Source organism: Prinia subflava, chromosome 5 (genome assembly GCF_021018805.1).
Source record: "Prinia subflava isolate CZ2003 ecotype Zambia chromosome 5, Cam_Psub_1.2, whole genome shotgun sequence".
NCBI lineage: Eukaryota > Metazoa > Chordata > Aves > Passeriformes > Cisticolidae > Prinia > Prinia subflava.
In genome coordinates, this window is record NC_086251.1 from 38346057 (window position 1) to 38359954 (window position 13898).

The following is a 13898-nucleotide window of genomic DNA, read 5'->3' on the forward strand; positions in this document are numbered from 1 at the left end:
AAATACAGGCGTGTTTGTAGGGTTACTGAAATGGGAAATTCAGTTTGATTTAGTGAAAGCTAGATAAAATGCAACTGATAAATAATGTTGATTTTTGTTAGCAAAATATTTTGTTTCTGGTCATACTGTCTTTGCAGGATGCAGAGTTTCTAGGCTGTTCTGCTTGATTTTATTCTGTCATATAGCATATTGCTGATAAGAGGATAAAAAAATGTTTGCATTCTTTCTGGAAGTCTGTCTGGACTGTTTTGGGGTTTTTTTCCATGGTGAATTCAATGCACATTTATTCTACACAATGAAATCCTTCCTAATTGCAGTGTAGTCTCTCTTTTTAAGTAGGCAATCGGGATTGCCTAAAATTAACTTCAGGCCAATATTTCCTAAAAATAACTTCAGAAAGTAAAACTTGTGCGTTTTCTGTAATGCAAAGCAGGATTCTTACCCAAAAGTTACTTGAATAATTAATTTGTGAAGGCATAGATTCAACTAGTTAAAAATTTTATTTTTAATTTTTTTTCCAGATCCCTCTGAGTCATACTTGAAGCCGCCAAAATGGTTCTGGCAGATCTTGGAAGAAAAATCACTTCAGCATTGCGCTCACTGAGCAATGCCACGATCATCAATGAAGAGGTGTGTAGTGTACAAATGTGGTGGCACTACCACTGGGAAAGTTCTGAGAAAAAGTTCTCAAAGGCTGATGAGAAGCTTGAAGTGGGCTCCCTGGACTTTTTGGTTTTCTTCCAGTAAAATTTCTGCTAGAGTTTTTAACCCCCTAACAGTACTGCCAGAACTGAAAACTAGATTTATATGTGGATCATCACCTCACACATAGTGGGTGCCATGGGCAAGAGGTCCTTGAGCCCAGTGGCTGTGCTCAGTGTTCTGTGGAAGCAATGCGTACCTAAGTTGGCATGGAAGGTGGGGGACTGCTCTGATTGATGCGTGTGCACAGGCAGACTGTGGAGATGTGTCCTAGGCTGCCAGAAGCTGAAATGTGGCAGAACAAATGTAAGCGTTGCTGTCCAAAATGTGAGGAATGTGTTGCATTTGCTGCCTTTATATTCAAGCCAGTGTGTGGTTCTGGAAGTTTGTTTAGCTTAGTATGGTCTGTATTTTCTGTTAGAACTCGGTGTGTTCTGTCATAGGAGTTCCATACAAGATGGAAAACTAACTGATGTGATGGTTTCAAAGTGTCTCTGAGTACACAGATTGCTAGAAACTCTTTTCAGGTGGAAAGATGGGTTGCTTAAAGTAACTAAAAAAATAGACTCATTGAGAGCTGTAGAGTTAGAACTTACGCATAGAGAAAATGTTTTAATGTATCTTCTGCTCGGAGACAAAAAAATCCTTAATTGAATCAAGTATAACCCAATTAAATTTTTTCTGCAGTGGAATTTTTTTTTCCTCCAATAAGAAACATCTTAAGATGTTTATGCAGGTGTTACTTTCAGAAAAAAAATCTTTCTTTTCAAGATTTTGAAAACTCAGATTAAACAGAGTTTCTAGCTGGAGCACCTGCTTGCCTAAAAGGCATACAATCAGAGCAGCAGTTGAATTTCTGAAAATGCAGGTAGCAGGGTGTCCATCTTTAGCTGAGGAATACTGTTACTTACAGAAATGGTGTTGTGATCCAAGATTTTTTTGGTGCACTCTTTAAGGAGTACCCAGAGGGGAGTTCAGGAAGTCTTGCTGCCATAGGAGCTGTTAGCCATAATGCAGTAGAAAGTATTTTGTGTTAGTGTTATACAGTATGCAGTTGTTACAATTGAGAACCCTTCCATTTCAGATTTAAATTGTATTTCTTTAGGAACAAATGCACAGACTTTTTTTGTGACAGTCGATTGAAGGACAGGACTATGTGCGTTTAATGTGTGAAAGCCATGGTTATATTCTAAATAGATTTCACATTCTTATTTTGACCTAATAGTGGCCTAGTTAATCTCTGTATATTGTAAAACAATTTTTCTGATTTTTCTTTTATACCCCAAAGGTTTTAAATGCTATGTTAAAAGAAGTATGTACAGCATTACTGGAAGCTGATGTTAATATCAAACTTGTGAAGCAACTTAGAGAAAATGTCAAGTAAGTGAAATAATCGAAATGCATTTTACTTTTGATATTTGTAAAAGTTGTAATTTGAGGTTACAAAAGGACAACTAATTTATAACTTAATATGTTGGGGTATTTTTAGACACACATGGTTTTCTTTTAACAGGAAAACAACTTTAATGTTTTACCTAAATGTTTAGCCAGTTCCATCAAAAGAGTCTTTGGTCAAATTTAGCCATTTATTGTTATTACAGGCTTGTTTCAAAAATCTGTTGCTGTCATCAGTTGAGTTGTTTGATAAACAAGTTCTTCATTGCTTCATGGACGCATCATTTTCACATGTGCTGTGCTGGCTATAAATAGATGTGTGTGTATAGTGTATGTGACTAGCACTGTTACCTTGCCTATTTTCAGATGTGATTTAAGTAAATGCAAGTCTGAAAGATGCATTTTAGAAACCTGGTTTTGTCCTCTGCATAAGAATGTCTTTAGTGCATGTGGCTTCTCAAGTACATCCTATCTGAAAACTCAGAACAAATCAGGGTGCTGTTGCAGTTGCAAAAACTTTATTACTAGGTTCAAGTGATGCTTTAAGTTACGCTAGTGTTTCATGCTTTTCCTAAACTCAGGTCTGCAATTGATCTTGAAGAAATGGCATCTGGCCTTAACAAAAGAAAAATGATCCAGCATGCAGTCTTTAAAGAGCTTGTTAAGGTAGGACTTCAAAATCCTGCATTGCATCACTTTCCTTGTACAGTCTGGGCTTGGAAGTAGTGCAGTAGCAAGCCAAGATTTTAGGTAGTTATGTGGTACCTGCAGTTATGCTTTCTGATGTGAGGCTTCTTACTATTGCAAAGGGTAGTATTGTCATTGAAACTGCATCCTGAGTATTTCTCAAACTAACTTCAGTTTAAGCTTTAAGTTCAATTGTTCTTCAATTGAAATGTAAAGACAAGAGTAAAGTACTGCTTGCTTCTAGACTGTTCTGTGTCCCAGAACACACCTTTGCTACCCTTATGTTCAGACTACTTATAAGTCTTTGAAAAAGTGTTAAGTAACAACCCAGCAGCTCAATGCAATGTTTCTCATTAATCGGCCTGCTTGGTCAAGTCAGGACTTGAGTATCTGTATTCTGCCCTCTTTCTAATGACCAGTGTTGTCATTTGTTCTTCTGTAGTCTGTACCCAGACTTATGGTGGCTCTCAGGAATGCATGCACCTTCTACATATTTCACAAGTGAGGCAGCAACCCTAAAAAGTCTTCTGTGCTATAGGATTCTCACTGGAGGAAGCCCATCCTGAGCAGTGACAAGAGGAGGGGAGGTCACCTTTCTGTGTTGGTTGTTATCCTTGTCCCAGCTATACAGGCCATCCTGACTGTGCTTGGTATTAGAAAGAAATTAACACTGTTATTGTTGCAGAATTATTATGCAGAATACCAGATACTATAGATATCTTGACAAAGGGCTGTTGCTGCTCACTGTAAATCAGCAAAAATCTAAGCCAAATTCAGAGGAGAATGTGCAAAAGCCATTTTTCTCCTTTAAATATGAAACCAGGCACCTAGCATGACTGTGACACCAATTGTTCTCTGCTTCTGAAATTTGGTTCTGCTACCTATGTTACTTTTTGTTCTTTAGCTTGTAGATCCTGGAGTCAAGGCATGGACACCTACCAAAGGAAAACAGAATATTATCATGTTTGTTGGTTTGCAAGGAAGTGGAAAAACAACAACTTGTTCAAAGGTAATATACAGTGGAGCTCTTTTCGTGGTCTTTGGTTTGGTGGTTTTTGTTTTGTTTTGGGTGTTTGTTTTTTGTTGTTGTGGTTTTTTGTTTTTGTTTTTTTGCTTGAGGAAGCTGGTGGTCATTGGGCTCCTTAGGTAGGATTGGCTTGTGATCTGTGCTGGTTTTGTTAGTAGGAAGGTTCTAACTCACTACCGTACAGAGATACATTTGCAGAGGGGTTTCTGAGATGAGATTAATGTTGAAAATAATATTAGTTTGGGGCAATTATGGCTTATAAGGCTTCCTTCAAAAATTTTAAACTGAACTCTTGATGAAACAATACCCTATAAGAGAGTCTTTTTATTAGTCCTTGTACTTAGTGGAGTTAAACTACAACATTGTAGTTTACTTTCTAGGTTTAAGACTAATGCTAAGAATGGATGCTTATTCTGTTACTTATTTAGAAAAGCCAGTGGAATTTGGCCTTTGTATTAGCTACTTCAGTTAAGTGTAAGTTGGTGATGTGAAACTGTTTCCAGCCCCAGATTCATTGAGGAAATTTGCATTTGTATTTTTTAAGGCTAAAAAAGAATGCTCTGAATCAACATATCTTCACGTCTGCAACAAGGCCTTGCTTGTTTGTGTAAGGTCAAACAGCACAACATTCCTGGTGGGATCATGCACTACCTGTGACAGGAAGTTGTAATCTTTGCTTTCCATTTTCCAGGAACCTCCTGGACTGCTTGTACTTCACTGTATTGCTTCTCCAGCAGATGTCAGGGTAGTTAAAGTCCCCCACAAGAACCAGGGCCTGTGACTTTGAGGGTGCTTCAAGCTGCCTGTAGGCGGCCTCATCCACTTGCTCCTTCTGATCAGGTGTCCTGTAACAAACACCCACAACAGCATTGCCCTCGCTAATCTGCCCTTTTGTCTTAAACCATAAGCTCTTGACTCAGTCATCATTCACCCCAAGACACAGCTTGATACATTCCAAGTTCTGAGGAGAAATTATCCTTTGGAAAAAAAGACACATCTTTGTTGTTTTTTGTCATCTCCTTTTGAGATTCACACACAGTGAAACATTCAGAATAGCCTGCTCTGATTTCAGAAGACTTTCTTAGTGCTTATGTAGGTGAATTTCATTTTGAACATTTGTCTTTGGTCATTGTTTTGTGAATATACATAGCTGAGTGTTGTAGGAAGGTTAAGGATTCTATCCACTGCTTTAAAACATGTCCTTTCAATGGAAATACCTTTATTCCTCTGGAAGTACAGAAACATAGAGCTGTACCAGTTGTAGCCATTATGGTATTTGATATTAAAGTATTGCTTTAGGTAGTTTCTACATGCTAGTCCAATCTGTAGTATTAACACTAAGAAGAATTCAGGAGTTAGTAAAATGGGAACTTAAGTTATTTGGAGTCATTCCTAGAAATTGTCATTTCAAGAAATTGAAATCAGAAGCAGAGTCAAGCAGGTGTTTTCATCTTGCCATTAATAATTATTTATAAATGCTTTTCTAAGTAATAGCCATGCTAACAGTGAAGAGTCTTACTCTGTGGCCTCAGTTATAGCAAGGGTGACTTGAGTTTGTGTCCTCTGTGTGTGACTTTAAGCTGTTAGAAGTCATGTCAGTGGGACTTTGGTGTAACTACTTGTTTTGGGTTTCATTTCACAGCTAGCATACTTCTATCAGAGGAAAGGCTGGAAGACTTGTTTAATATGTGCAGACACATACAGAGCAGGTAACACAGACTTTAATGATGCAGTTCTCTATCTGTAATATTTGAAGATTTTCTTAAGTAGTCCCTTGGCTATACCTGTCTTGCAGGTGCTTTTGACCAGTTAAAGCAGAATGCCACAAAAGCAAGAATTCCCTTTTATGGGAGGTAAGCATCTTTCAGAATCACTTTGGAGCGCATTTCAACTCCAATTACGTATTGTCCTGTATTGAACATTTTGCACTAAACCCCATCTAGCATTGCCAAATTGCTTTCATATTAGTAATATATTTTGAGTAATACTTGATCTGATCAGATGAAAATTCTGCCCAGTTCAGTATACTGCCAGGAGCAGCAGGTAGGACAGTGTGCAAAGAGATCAGGTGTCCAGGAATAATTCCCTACAGTGGTTACTCGATGTATAGCAGTTCAGACTTTTACCAGACGTGGCCAGATTTTTGGGAAGTATCTCACAGATCAAAGGATATTATTTTTGGATGCTTAATCTTTATTATCAAATAGAGACAGAGGTGGACCTGAAATATCTCTTATAAAGCAGTAAATAACCTATCCCTAAGCTTCACTGGAGGTGAACTGTCTAGATGCTCAGCTAAATCTTATTTGAGGGAGGGTTTTGTAGAACTTACTGCAGCTTCCAGCAGGTAAGACAGACTTCAGTCTTGTGCTTCAGTTCACTGAGCAGTAAGGATAAATGGCTTAGGAAGACATATTTTTAACCAATTTTCACTTTACATAAGAGGAATTCCCTCTTAAAATTTAGATAGATTTATAGTTAACAAGTTTATAATCAAGTGATGAAATTTTGACTCTCTTTGTTTATCTTTTTGATCAGTTATACAGAAATGGATCCTGTAATAATTGCCTCAGAAGGTGTTGAGAAATTTAAGAATGAAAACTTTGAAATAATCATTGTTGATACAAGTGGACGTCACAAACAAGAGGACTCTTTGTTTGAAGAGATGTTACAAGTTGCTAATGCTATAGTGAGTAGTTTTGAGAAATACAGTGACTTGGCATAGTCATTTGATGACAGTTGATTCATCTTTGTCCTAATGTTCTGTGTGCATTTTGCTTTAACTCCTAGATGATAGTAGAAGCTACTAACAGATAGGAATGAGCAAGGGCTGAATGACCAGTGCTTGTTAGTTTTGTGATGGTTTAATTCTTCTATTCTTCTCTTCAAGGATGCTTGCATATAACCAGACTGCCATTCCTGCTTTAACTTTTCCTTTTCAGGATCTTTGCATTGAAAAACTAGATAAAAGAATCAGTCTGGTCTGGTTTCCTTTAGCTATGAATACTAAACTTTCTGTGATTGTCACAAATAACTGCACTCAAACAGAGAAAATGATTGGATGACTTTCAACTGTTTTGATATGTTAATGAAGCTGTTGTTTCTGTGGGTTTAAAAAGTCTGGCTATTTGTTTGATTCTGTGGTCTTGCATGACAATATGACACTTCCCACACAGTTCCTGCTAATGACTAACTTATTTTTAGAGGAGTGGATGTCTTAAATATCTGAATGTAAAACCAAATGGAAGATGTTAGCTATTAACTGCTTGTAGATACTAGTTATCTTATTAGCTCAAGATACTGGCTAAAATCACTTGAATCATAACTAATAAGCACAAACCTATTAAACTGTAATGCTTTGTGCTGTAAATAAATCATCCAGTCATACAGCACCAGAATTTTTAAATGGTCCTTCAATAATACTGTTCATAAGACAGTGGTCCTTTTTATACTCTAGCATACAGCTCTTATACACTGTTATTGCAGTAAGTTCTGCTACTGAACCTACATAATAATAATAATAATAATAATAATAATGCATGAACATTGTTTAGTAAAGCAGGAAATTATTATTTTATGTATCTCATTTCTCCTAGCAACCAGATAACATTGTTTATGTGATGGATGCTTCCATTGGCCAAGCTTGTGAAGCTCAAGCTAAAGCTTTCAAAGACAAGGTGGATGTAGCTTCTGTCATTGTTACTAAGCTTGATGGGCATGCCAAAGGAGGTGGAGCTCTTAGTGCGTAAGTACTGTGGTATCAGAGTGTCCAACATGTGGCCACGCACAGCCAGCCATAACCTGGGTTAGCATCTCACAGAAACCTGTCCTCTGGGAGTGTCACTCTCACACTGCACAGAACCTAAGTCAGTCACAGTCACACTTAGATTCCTATCCTTCTTCCAGTGGGTAGGATCACCTGTTGAGATTGAACATCAGAATCCCATGATGTGATGTATTTTCAGTACAGTAGTTTGTACTGTCACAGGTCAGACTTTTGTCTTCTGAAATCAGCATCAAGCAATATCCATTGCATACTGTATAGTAGGCATTCTTCCAGAAAGATAAATTTGGGCTCAATAAATAAACTTACATTAAGAGTTTTGTATCTCAAGAGTTTTTTTCCAAAAGGGGAAAAACTGTACCTCTTCATGTCTAGTGACATTAAAACTATAATGCAAATCAATTGGCCACTGCCACTGGATTGACAGTGTCTATACCTGGTGAAAAGTTGTCTACAGTCATACTTACCCAAATTCCTTTCTTGGTGGACTTTCCATATGCTGTGTCTTGGCAGAATATCAACCAGAAAGTGTTATGTTTTATCTTCAGCCTTATATGATTGTTCCAACTGCCTTTCAATGCACACAGCTTGTTTGGAGCTGAGATGTTTTGTCATAACAATCAAAATAACTGACCCTGACTTGCTACATCCCTGCCTGACTTTGATCTGAAGTGTTAGAGTTCTTAAGCTGCCATATGTATTTTGCTCTATTTACAGCATAAAGTTATAGCATAATACTAAAGCTTTTGGTGTTTTCATTTTGCTCTTATTTGAGTTGTCATGTGCTTGTGTGCCTTAAGTGTGCTGTGTTGGCTCTGTACTGTGTGTGGACTGGAAACTGAGTTTTATCCAAAAGCTAGTGCCAGTGTGGTAGAGAAGTTTTGAGTTTTCTTATGTCTTCCTGTGTTGAAAATTAGATTCTTTTGTATGAGGTACCTTGAAGAAATTGGAATCAATGCCAGTCATCTGAGAGTATTCTCATTAGTATCAGTGTATGTATCAGTAATATCCCAGTATTGGGATAAACTGGAGATGATTTAATTTCCTTTCTTTCCTCTCAGGTTTCTTAAGCTCAGCAATGAAAATTAGCAACTTCTACTTCTGTTGATGATTTTTTACAAGCAGAGTTTGAATTTAGTAAATTTCTCTAATTAGAGAAAAGTCTTTGTAACTACTCTGAGCTAAACATCCAAGTGCTTGGTGTTTTTTCATTAATAGTTTGAGGAAAAAGGCAGATACTTCAGACAGAATGCATAGTGTTGATGATGCTTAGCTGATTATAGTACCAAAGATGGATGGTGTTTGAGAGGCCATTTCATAAAATATATTTTGTTGCAGAGTTGCTGCCACAAAGAGTCCTATTATTTTTATTGGAACTGGCGAGCACATAGATGACTTTGAACCCTTTAAAACACAGCCTTTCATCAGCAAGCTGCTTGGTATGTCCTATGTACAACTGCACTTAAAAGACTCTTAAAATTGGAGAATAGAAAGTCAAAGGGTAATCTTTTTAATGCTAATTTCAGACCTGTTTTCTTTATCCAGGTATGGGTGATATTGAAGGATTGATAGATAAAGTAAATGAATTAAAGCTGGATGATAACGAAGCACTCATAGAAAAGCTCAAACATGGTAAGTTATTCCTGAGGCCTGAATAGGAGATGTGTTACAGTGACCTGACCGTGGCAGGTTCTCTGCAATGGAGACCACTAAGTTAATTTGTGCTGTGTGTAGACACAAACAACTTGTTCATGTGCACGGTGAGGAATGGTTATTCTTTCTCTAGTAAATGTGGCAGCCAAGTAAATTGAGTTGTGTTTTTCAAACAATAAGTCTGTCAGACTACAACTGCAGAATAACCACCTTAATGGTTCGGCATGTGCCGTCTGAAACTGCTTAGCCATATTAATAGTGAAGAGGTTTATTCATCTACTTATCTATGTAGCATAGTATTTACCTTATGAATACAAAGAATAATTGAAAAAGGAGAGTAAGACCAACTTGCTAGTGTGACTTCTGCTAACTTTTCTTTTGTTGTTGTGCTTCAGGTCAATTTACATTAAGAGATATGTATGAACAATTCCAAAACATCATGAAAATGGGACCATTCAGTCAGATCTTGGTTAGTTATCCCCCAAATAATTTTCTTTTATCAGATTTTCATTGATATTTGACAAATTTCTGTAAGCTTAAAACTCTTCATTGAAATTTCTTGTTATCTGTGCTCTATGTTTTTCAAAAAGGTGAAATTGCTTACTGCAGTATGTAACTACTGAACTAACAGTTGCTATCTATATTTCTTTCTGCTTAATTAAAGTTAGCTTTGCCTATTCTGACACAGCTTTGTTTTCCATTCTTAAAACAAGGGCATGATCCCTGGTTTTGGAACTGACTTCATGAGTAAAGGCAATGAACAGGAATCAATGGCAAGGCTAAAGAAACTCATGACTATAATGGACAGTATGAATGATCAAGGTAAAACAAATTTCATCCACTATTTTTTTCTTGATTGTTGAACAAGCTTATTTAGAGAGATCTTTCTGGAAACAAAAACATATATTGCAGCATGTACAATGACAGAAAATGACAAGAAATATTTAACATTTTTGGGAATAGTAAGGAGTACATGTGTCTCCAAATTTTGTAACAAATCTAAATATTTAGAGATAGTTTGCCTGTTGCTGCTCTGTCTTGTGCAGAGTAGGTGGAATTTTGAATAATTTCCATTCTGTTGGAAATCAGTGTATTTTTATTCATTGTATTGTAACTGTTCATAAATTATTAATGCTATACTTGCAAATTAATAAGGTATGTTAACCTTTAATCTGGCACTGCTGTCTTTTTCCTACCCACCCTCAAATTTACTGGTGACATAGTCTGGTCTCTGGAATTCAGTGTTTTTTCTAGTGCACCTATAATCCCTTTAGTAGTATGCTCTTTCCTCTTGTGCTAAACCCATTAATATGGCTTAAGACCAAGTATCCCAAGAGCATAATTTATTCACGTAGCTTTTTTCTATCATGGTGATTAACAAATGAAGATAAGAGATTTTTACTATTACTTCCTACAATATTATGACTCAATGATTTATGTAAAATTTTGTCACTTCTAAAACTAAGTTTTTATTCTCTGGCTCAAAATAAAATTCTCAACAATGAGAACAGGTTTGCTACCAATTTTAACAGTTTTTAATGACTCACGGGATTTTTCTTTTCCACACTGTAATTGCAGAGCTTGACAGTACAGATGGTGCCAAAGTTTTCAGTAAGCAGCCAGGAAGAATCCAAAGAGTAGCAAGAGGCTCAGGTGTTTCTACCAGAGATGTTCAGGAACTTTTGACCCAATACACTAAGTTTGCACAGATGGTGAAAAAGATGGGAGGCATCAAAGGGCTTTTCAAAGGTAAAAAAAATCCAACCAACCAACCAAACCCAAAACAACACCAAAACCCACATCTAAAATTTATTAACTTAGGGGGGGAGGTCACTTGATGTGTGAACACAGAGGAAATGAGAAAATACTGATCAGGGAGAGGAGAAAGTGAGTTGCAGCTTGCTCATTTCCATGATGTTTGAAAGTTCTTTTATGTGACAGGTAGGAGGTGAACCGTTCTTCATGACACCAATGTGTAACTTAGCAAGGAAAGCTACTGTATTTCTGTCAATGCAGACTTGATTACTGCTACCTCAGTCTATTATGTGGAGTGTGGGGATTGTTGATCCTAAACAGACTTTGAAATGGCTGATGTAGTAACTTCTAATAGTGGACTCATGGATTTGAATCTAGAATTAGGAGGTAACGTTTGGATTTGTTTTATTTCTAGCACCAAATTTTAATCCACTTTTTTATGATTGCTCTTTTCTTTTTATGTAGGAGGTGATATGTCCAAGAACGTAAACCCATCTCAGCTGGCCAAACTGAATCAGCAGATGGCAAAGATGATGGATCCAAGAGTTCTTCATCATATGGGTATGTGCTGACTTTTTATAGCTTCAGGAGAGGACTGCCAATTACAATGGAGCATTTGAGATACAGAAGTGAGGAAGGGGATGGGAGGCTATCTGCATTATATATCAGTATTAAGTGTTTCTAGAGTTTTCTAACAAGAATCAGAAAGTTTAGTCCAAATACTTTGCACTTAGCAGTGGTTCATATAGTCTTTCATTTGGATTCAACTCTCAAAATGAGCATTTGGGATAGTGAAGGGATGTCTGTGGTGAGACAGATCTTCCTAGACTTCCCTTCTCTTCTAAGGTTTGCCTCAAGTAATTAAATTGACAAGAGCAACTTTGAATAAGGATGCCCATACCTGAACCTGACTGATAATAGTCATTCCATCCAGTTTTTTTTCTTTTTGTCTAGTTCTTAATGCACAAGTCATCTTAATGCACAAGGCATGTGGTGTTTTGCAGACCTTTCTGTAATTACTCACTCAGTTCTTTATTTTCAGTAGCTGTTAAAACCCTAGTTTAACAGTCTTGGGCTTCTGTCTTTGTAGATTACTGGAATGGTGTGTGCACAGTAATGATGCCTCAAGCAAGAGAGCTGTGCTTCAGAGTTCATTAACACATTCATGTTCTCACTTCATTCTGCAGGTGGCATGGCCGGTTTGCAGTCAATGATGAGACAATTTCAACAAGGTGCTGCTGGGAATATGAAAGGCATGATGGGATTCAATAATATGTAAAGAAGCCTTAACACAAATGGACTTGGTTGACTCTTCATTGCAACTTCAGTAAATGAATTTGCTTTCTTCCTTTTTACTGTGATGAGAGAGTGGTCTTTTGAAATCTTATCCAGGCTTCTCAGTTTCTACATCTAATTTCTGAAAACTATTTTTGCTTAAATTAGTTCCTCTCCACTAATAACTGATGGCACAAAGAGTAATTCAATTTAATAAAACAAAATCATGATGTAAAATTTTAATATCTAGAGACACTTTTTAATCGTTTACATCAAATGGCAGCCATTATATTTGTAAACAACCCTGATCTTTGGTTATAATAACATAAAATGTCACAAATATACTGTAAAATAAAATTTAAGTGGTTATAAACAAGGGAATGGCCTGTTTCTTCAGTTCCATTTAACTGTCCTTTATCTGTATGTAATGAGATTATTTCTTAATTTGATTTTTTTTCTAAAGACTGTTGTAACTCATGTTTGGCATAGATACTGTAAGAATAGTTCAGCACCTGAAAATGTGCTGTTGGTGCTCATCTTTGGAGCATTTTTAGAATGTGGATGTGCTTTGCTCAGGTTTGTACAAGACTTTGTTGCATAGAATTTCAGTGTTCTTCCCCTATACACAAAGAATCAAGGGACTGAAAAAGTACAGGTGTGCAGATACCAAACTGTCTCATGCTAAGATAATCTCCATACCAGGCTGCCAGCTGAGCAGTTCTTCTGGAGATAATTTCTAAAGCCTATTAGCTGGAATTCTGTGCTGGTGCTGAAATTTAAACCAGATATAGCTGTATCTAACAGAGCATGCTGCCCCAATTCAGCCACAGTCTGATCTTCATTTCGTATAGCAGTTTAGTATTTCAGTTTACTGTGTTGGTCTCTGTCTTGGTTTAAAGACAGATATTTGCTAGGAAGGGACAGGACCTCCCTAGAGATGGAGAATTCAAATTTCTTCCTTCCAAATTATTTCAATTAAAAGGAAAATTAAAGGAGCTTTCAGGCAGAGTTATGGGGGTAGGAATAACAGTTCTTTACTAATATATATATGACAAAACGACAAACAAACAACAACTACAGCATCAATAATAAACAGAACCAAGAACTTTGAGGGCTTTCTTTTACAAAAGCCCAGAGCAGTTTGATTTGGATGCCCCTGCAGGACTCTGAGAGGCCGAACTGGAAGGAAGGAAAAGTCCCGGGCTGGTGGATCAGATGAGGAGCTCTGCGCTGGCAGCTGGAACAGCAGGGGTGTCCCGGCAGGGCTGGGCAGTGCAGGGCTACAGAGTAGCAGGAGGGTCTCAAAGGTCTGAAGAAGCAGAGGCGGTGGGGGGAGAGGCTGGAGAAAGCGAGTTCAGGATTCTTGGGTACACAGCAGATGACGATAGATTTCCCAGGACGAGGCAGAGGCAGAGGGCAGCCTGACTGTCCTCCTCGGCGCTGAGAGCAAGAGTGCCTCCCCCTCCCCCAGATCTGTCTTTTTTGCCTTCTCCAAGGCTCATCATCTCTCCCCTCTGAAGGACACTCCTAGGGACTCAAAAACAATAGGTGTAGCTTCGTGCTGCTATATCCCTCAAGCACTCTTTTTGTTCTGACTAAGTAGTCATTAAGGCTTCTTGG

At 37.5% G+C, this 13898-nt stretch overlaps 1 protein-coding gene across 2 annotated transcripts in view; it reads left to right on the forward strand.

Moving 5' to 3' along the window:
• Positions 1-13898, forward strand: part of LOC134551362 (signal recognition particle subunit SRP54) — a 42053-nt gene that overhangs the window by 3077 nt on the left and 25078 nt on the right. The window contains exons 2-16 of one of the 2 annotated variants that reach the window (XM_063398906.1): positions 522-630; positions 1991-2082; positions 2679-2763; positions 3689-3793; positions 5454-5520; positions 5607-5664; positions 6350-6500; positions 7408-7556; positions 8934-9034; positions 9141-9227; positions 9644-9717; positions 9962-10070; positions 10827-10997; positions 11469-11564; positions 12191-12656. In XM_063398906.1, the coding sequence (XP_063254976.1) occupies positions 553-630; positions 1991-2082; positions 2679-2763; positions 3689-3793; positions 5454-5520; positions 5607-5664; positions 6350-6500; positions 7408-7556; positions 8934-9034; positions 9141-9227; positions 9644-9717; positions 9962-10070; positions 10827-10997; positions 11469-11564; positions 12191-12282 (1515 nt within the window). In that variant the 5' untranslated portion in view covers positions 522-552 and the 3' untranslated portion in view covers positions 12283-12656. Of the gene's footprint in view, positions 1-521; positions 631-1990; positions 2083-2678; positions 2764-3688; positions 3794-5453; positions 5521-5606; positions 5665-6349; positions 6501-7407; positions 7557-8933; positions 9035-9140; positions 9228-9643; positions 9718-9961; positions 10071-10826; positions 10998-11468; positions 11565-12190; positions 12657-13898 lie in introns of those variants that run through there. The other variant, XM_063398907.1, reaches the window with a different exon arrangement.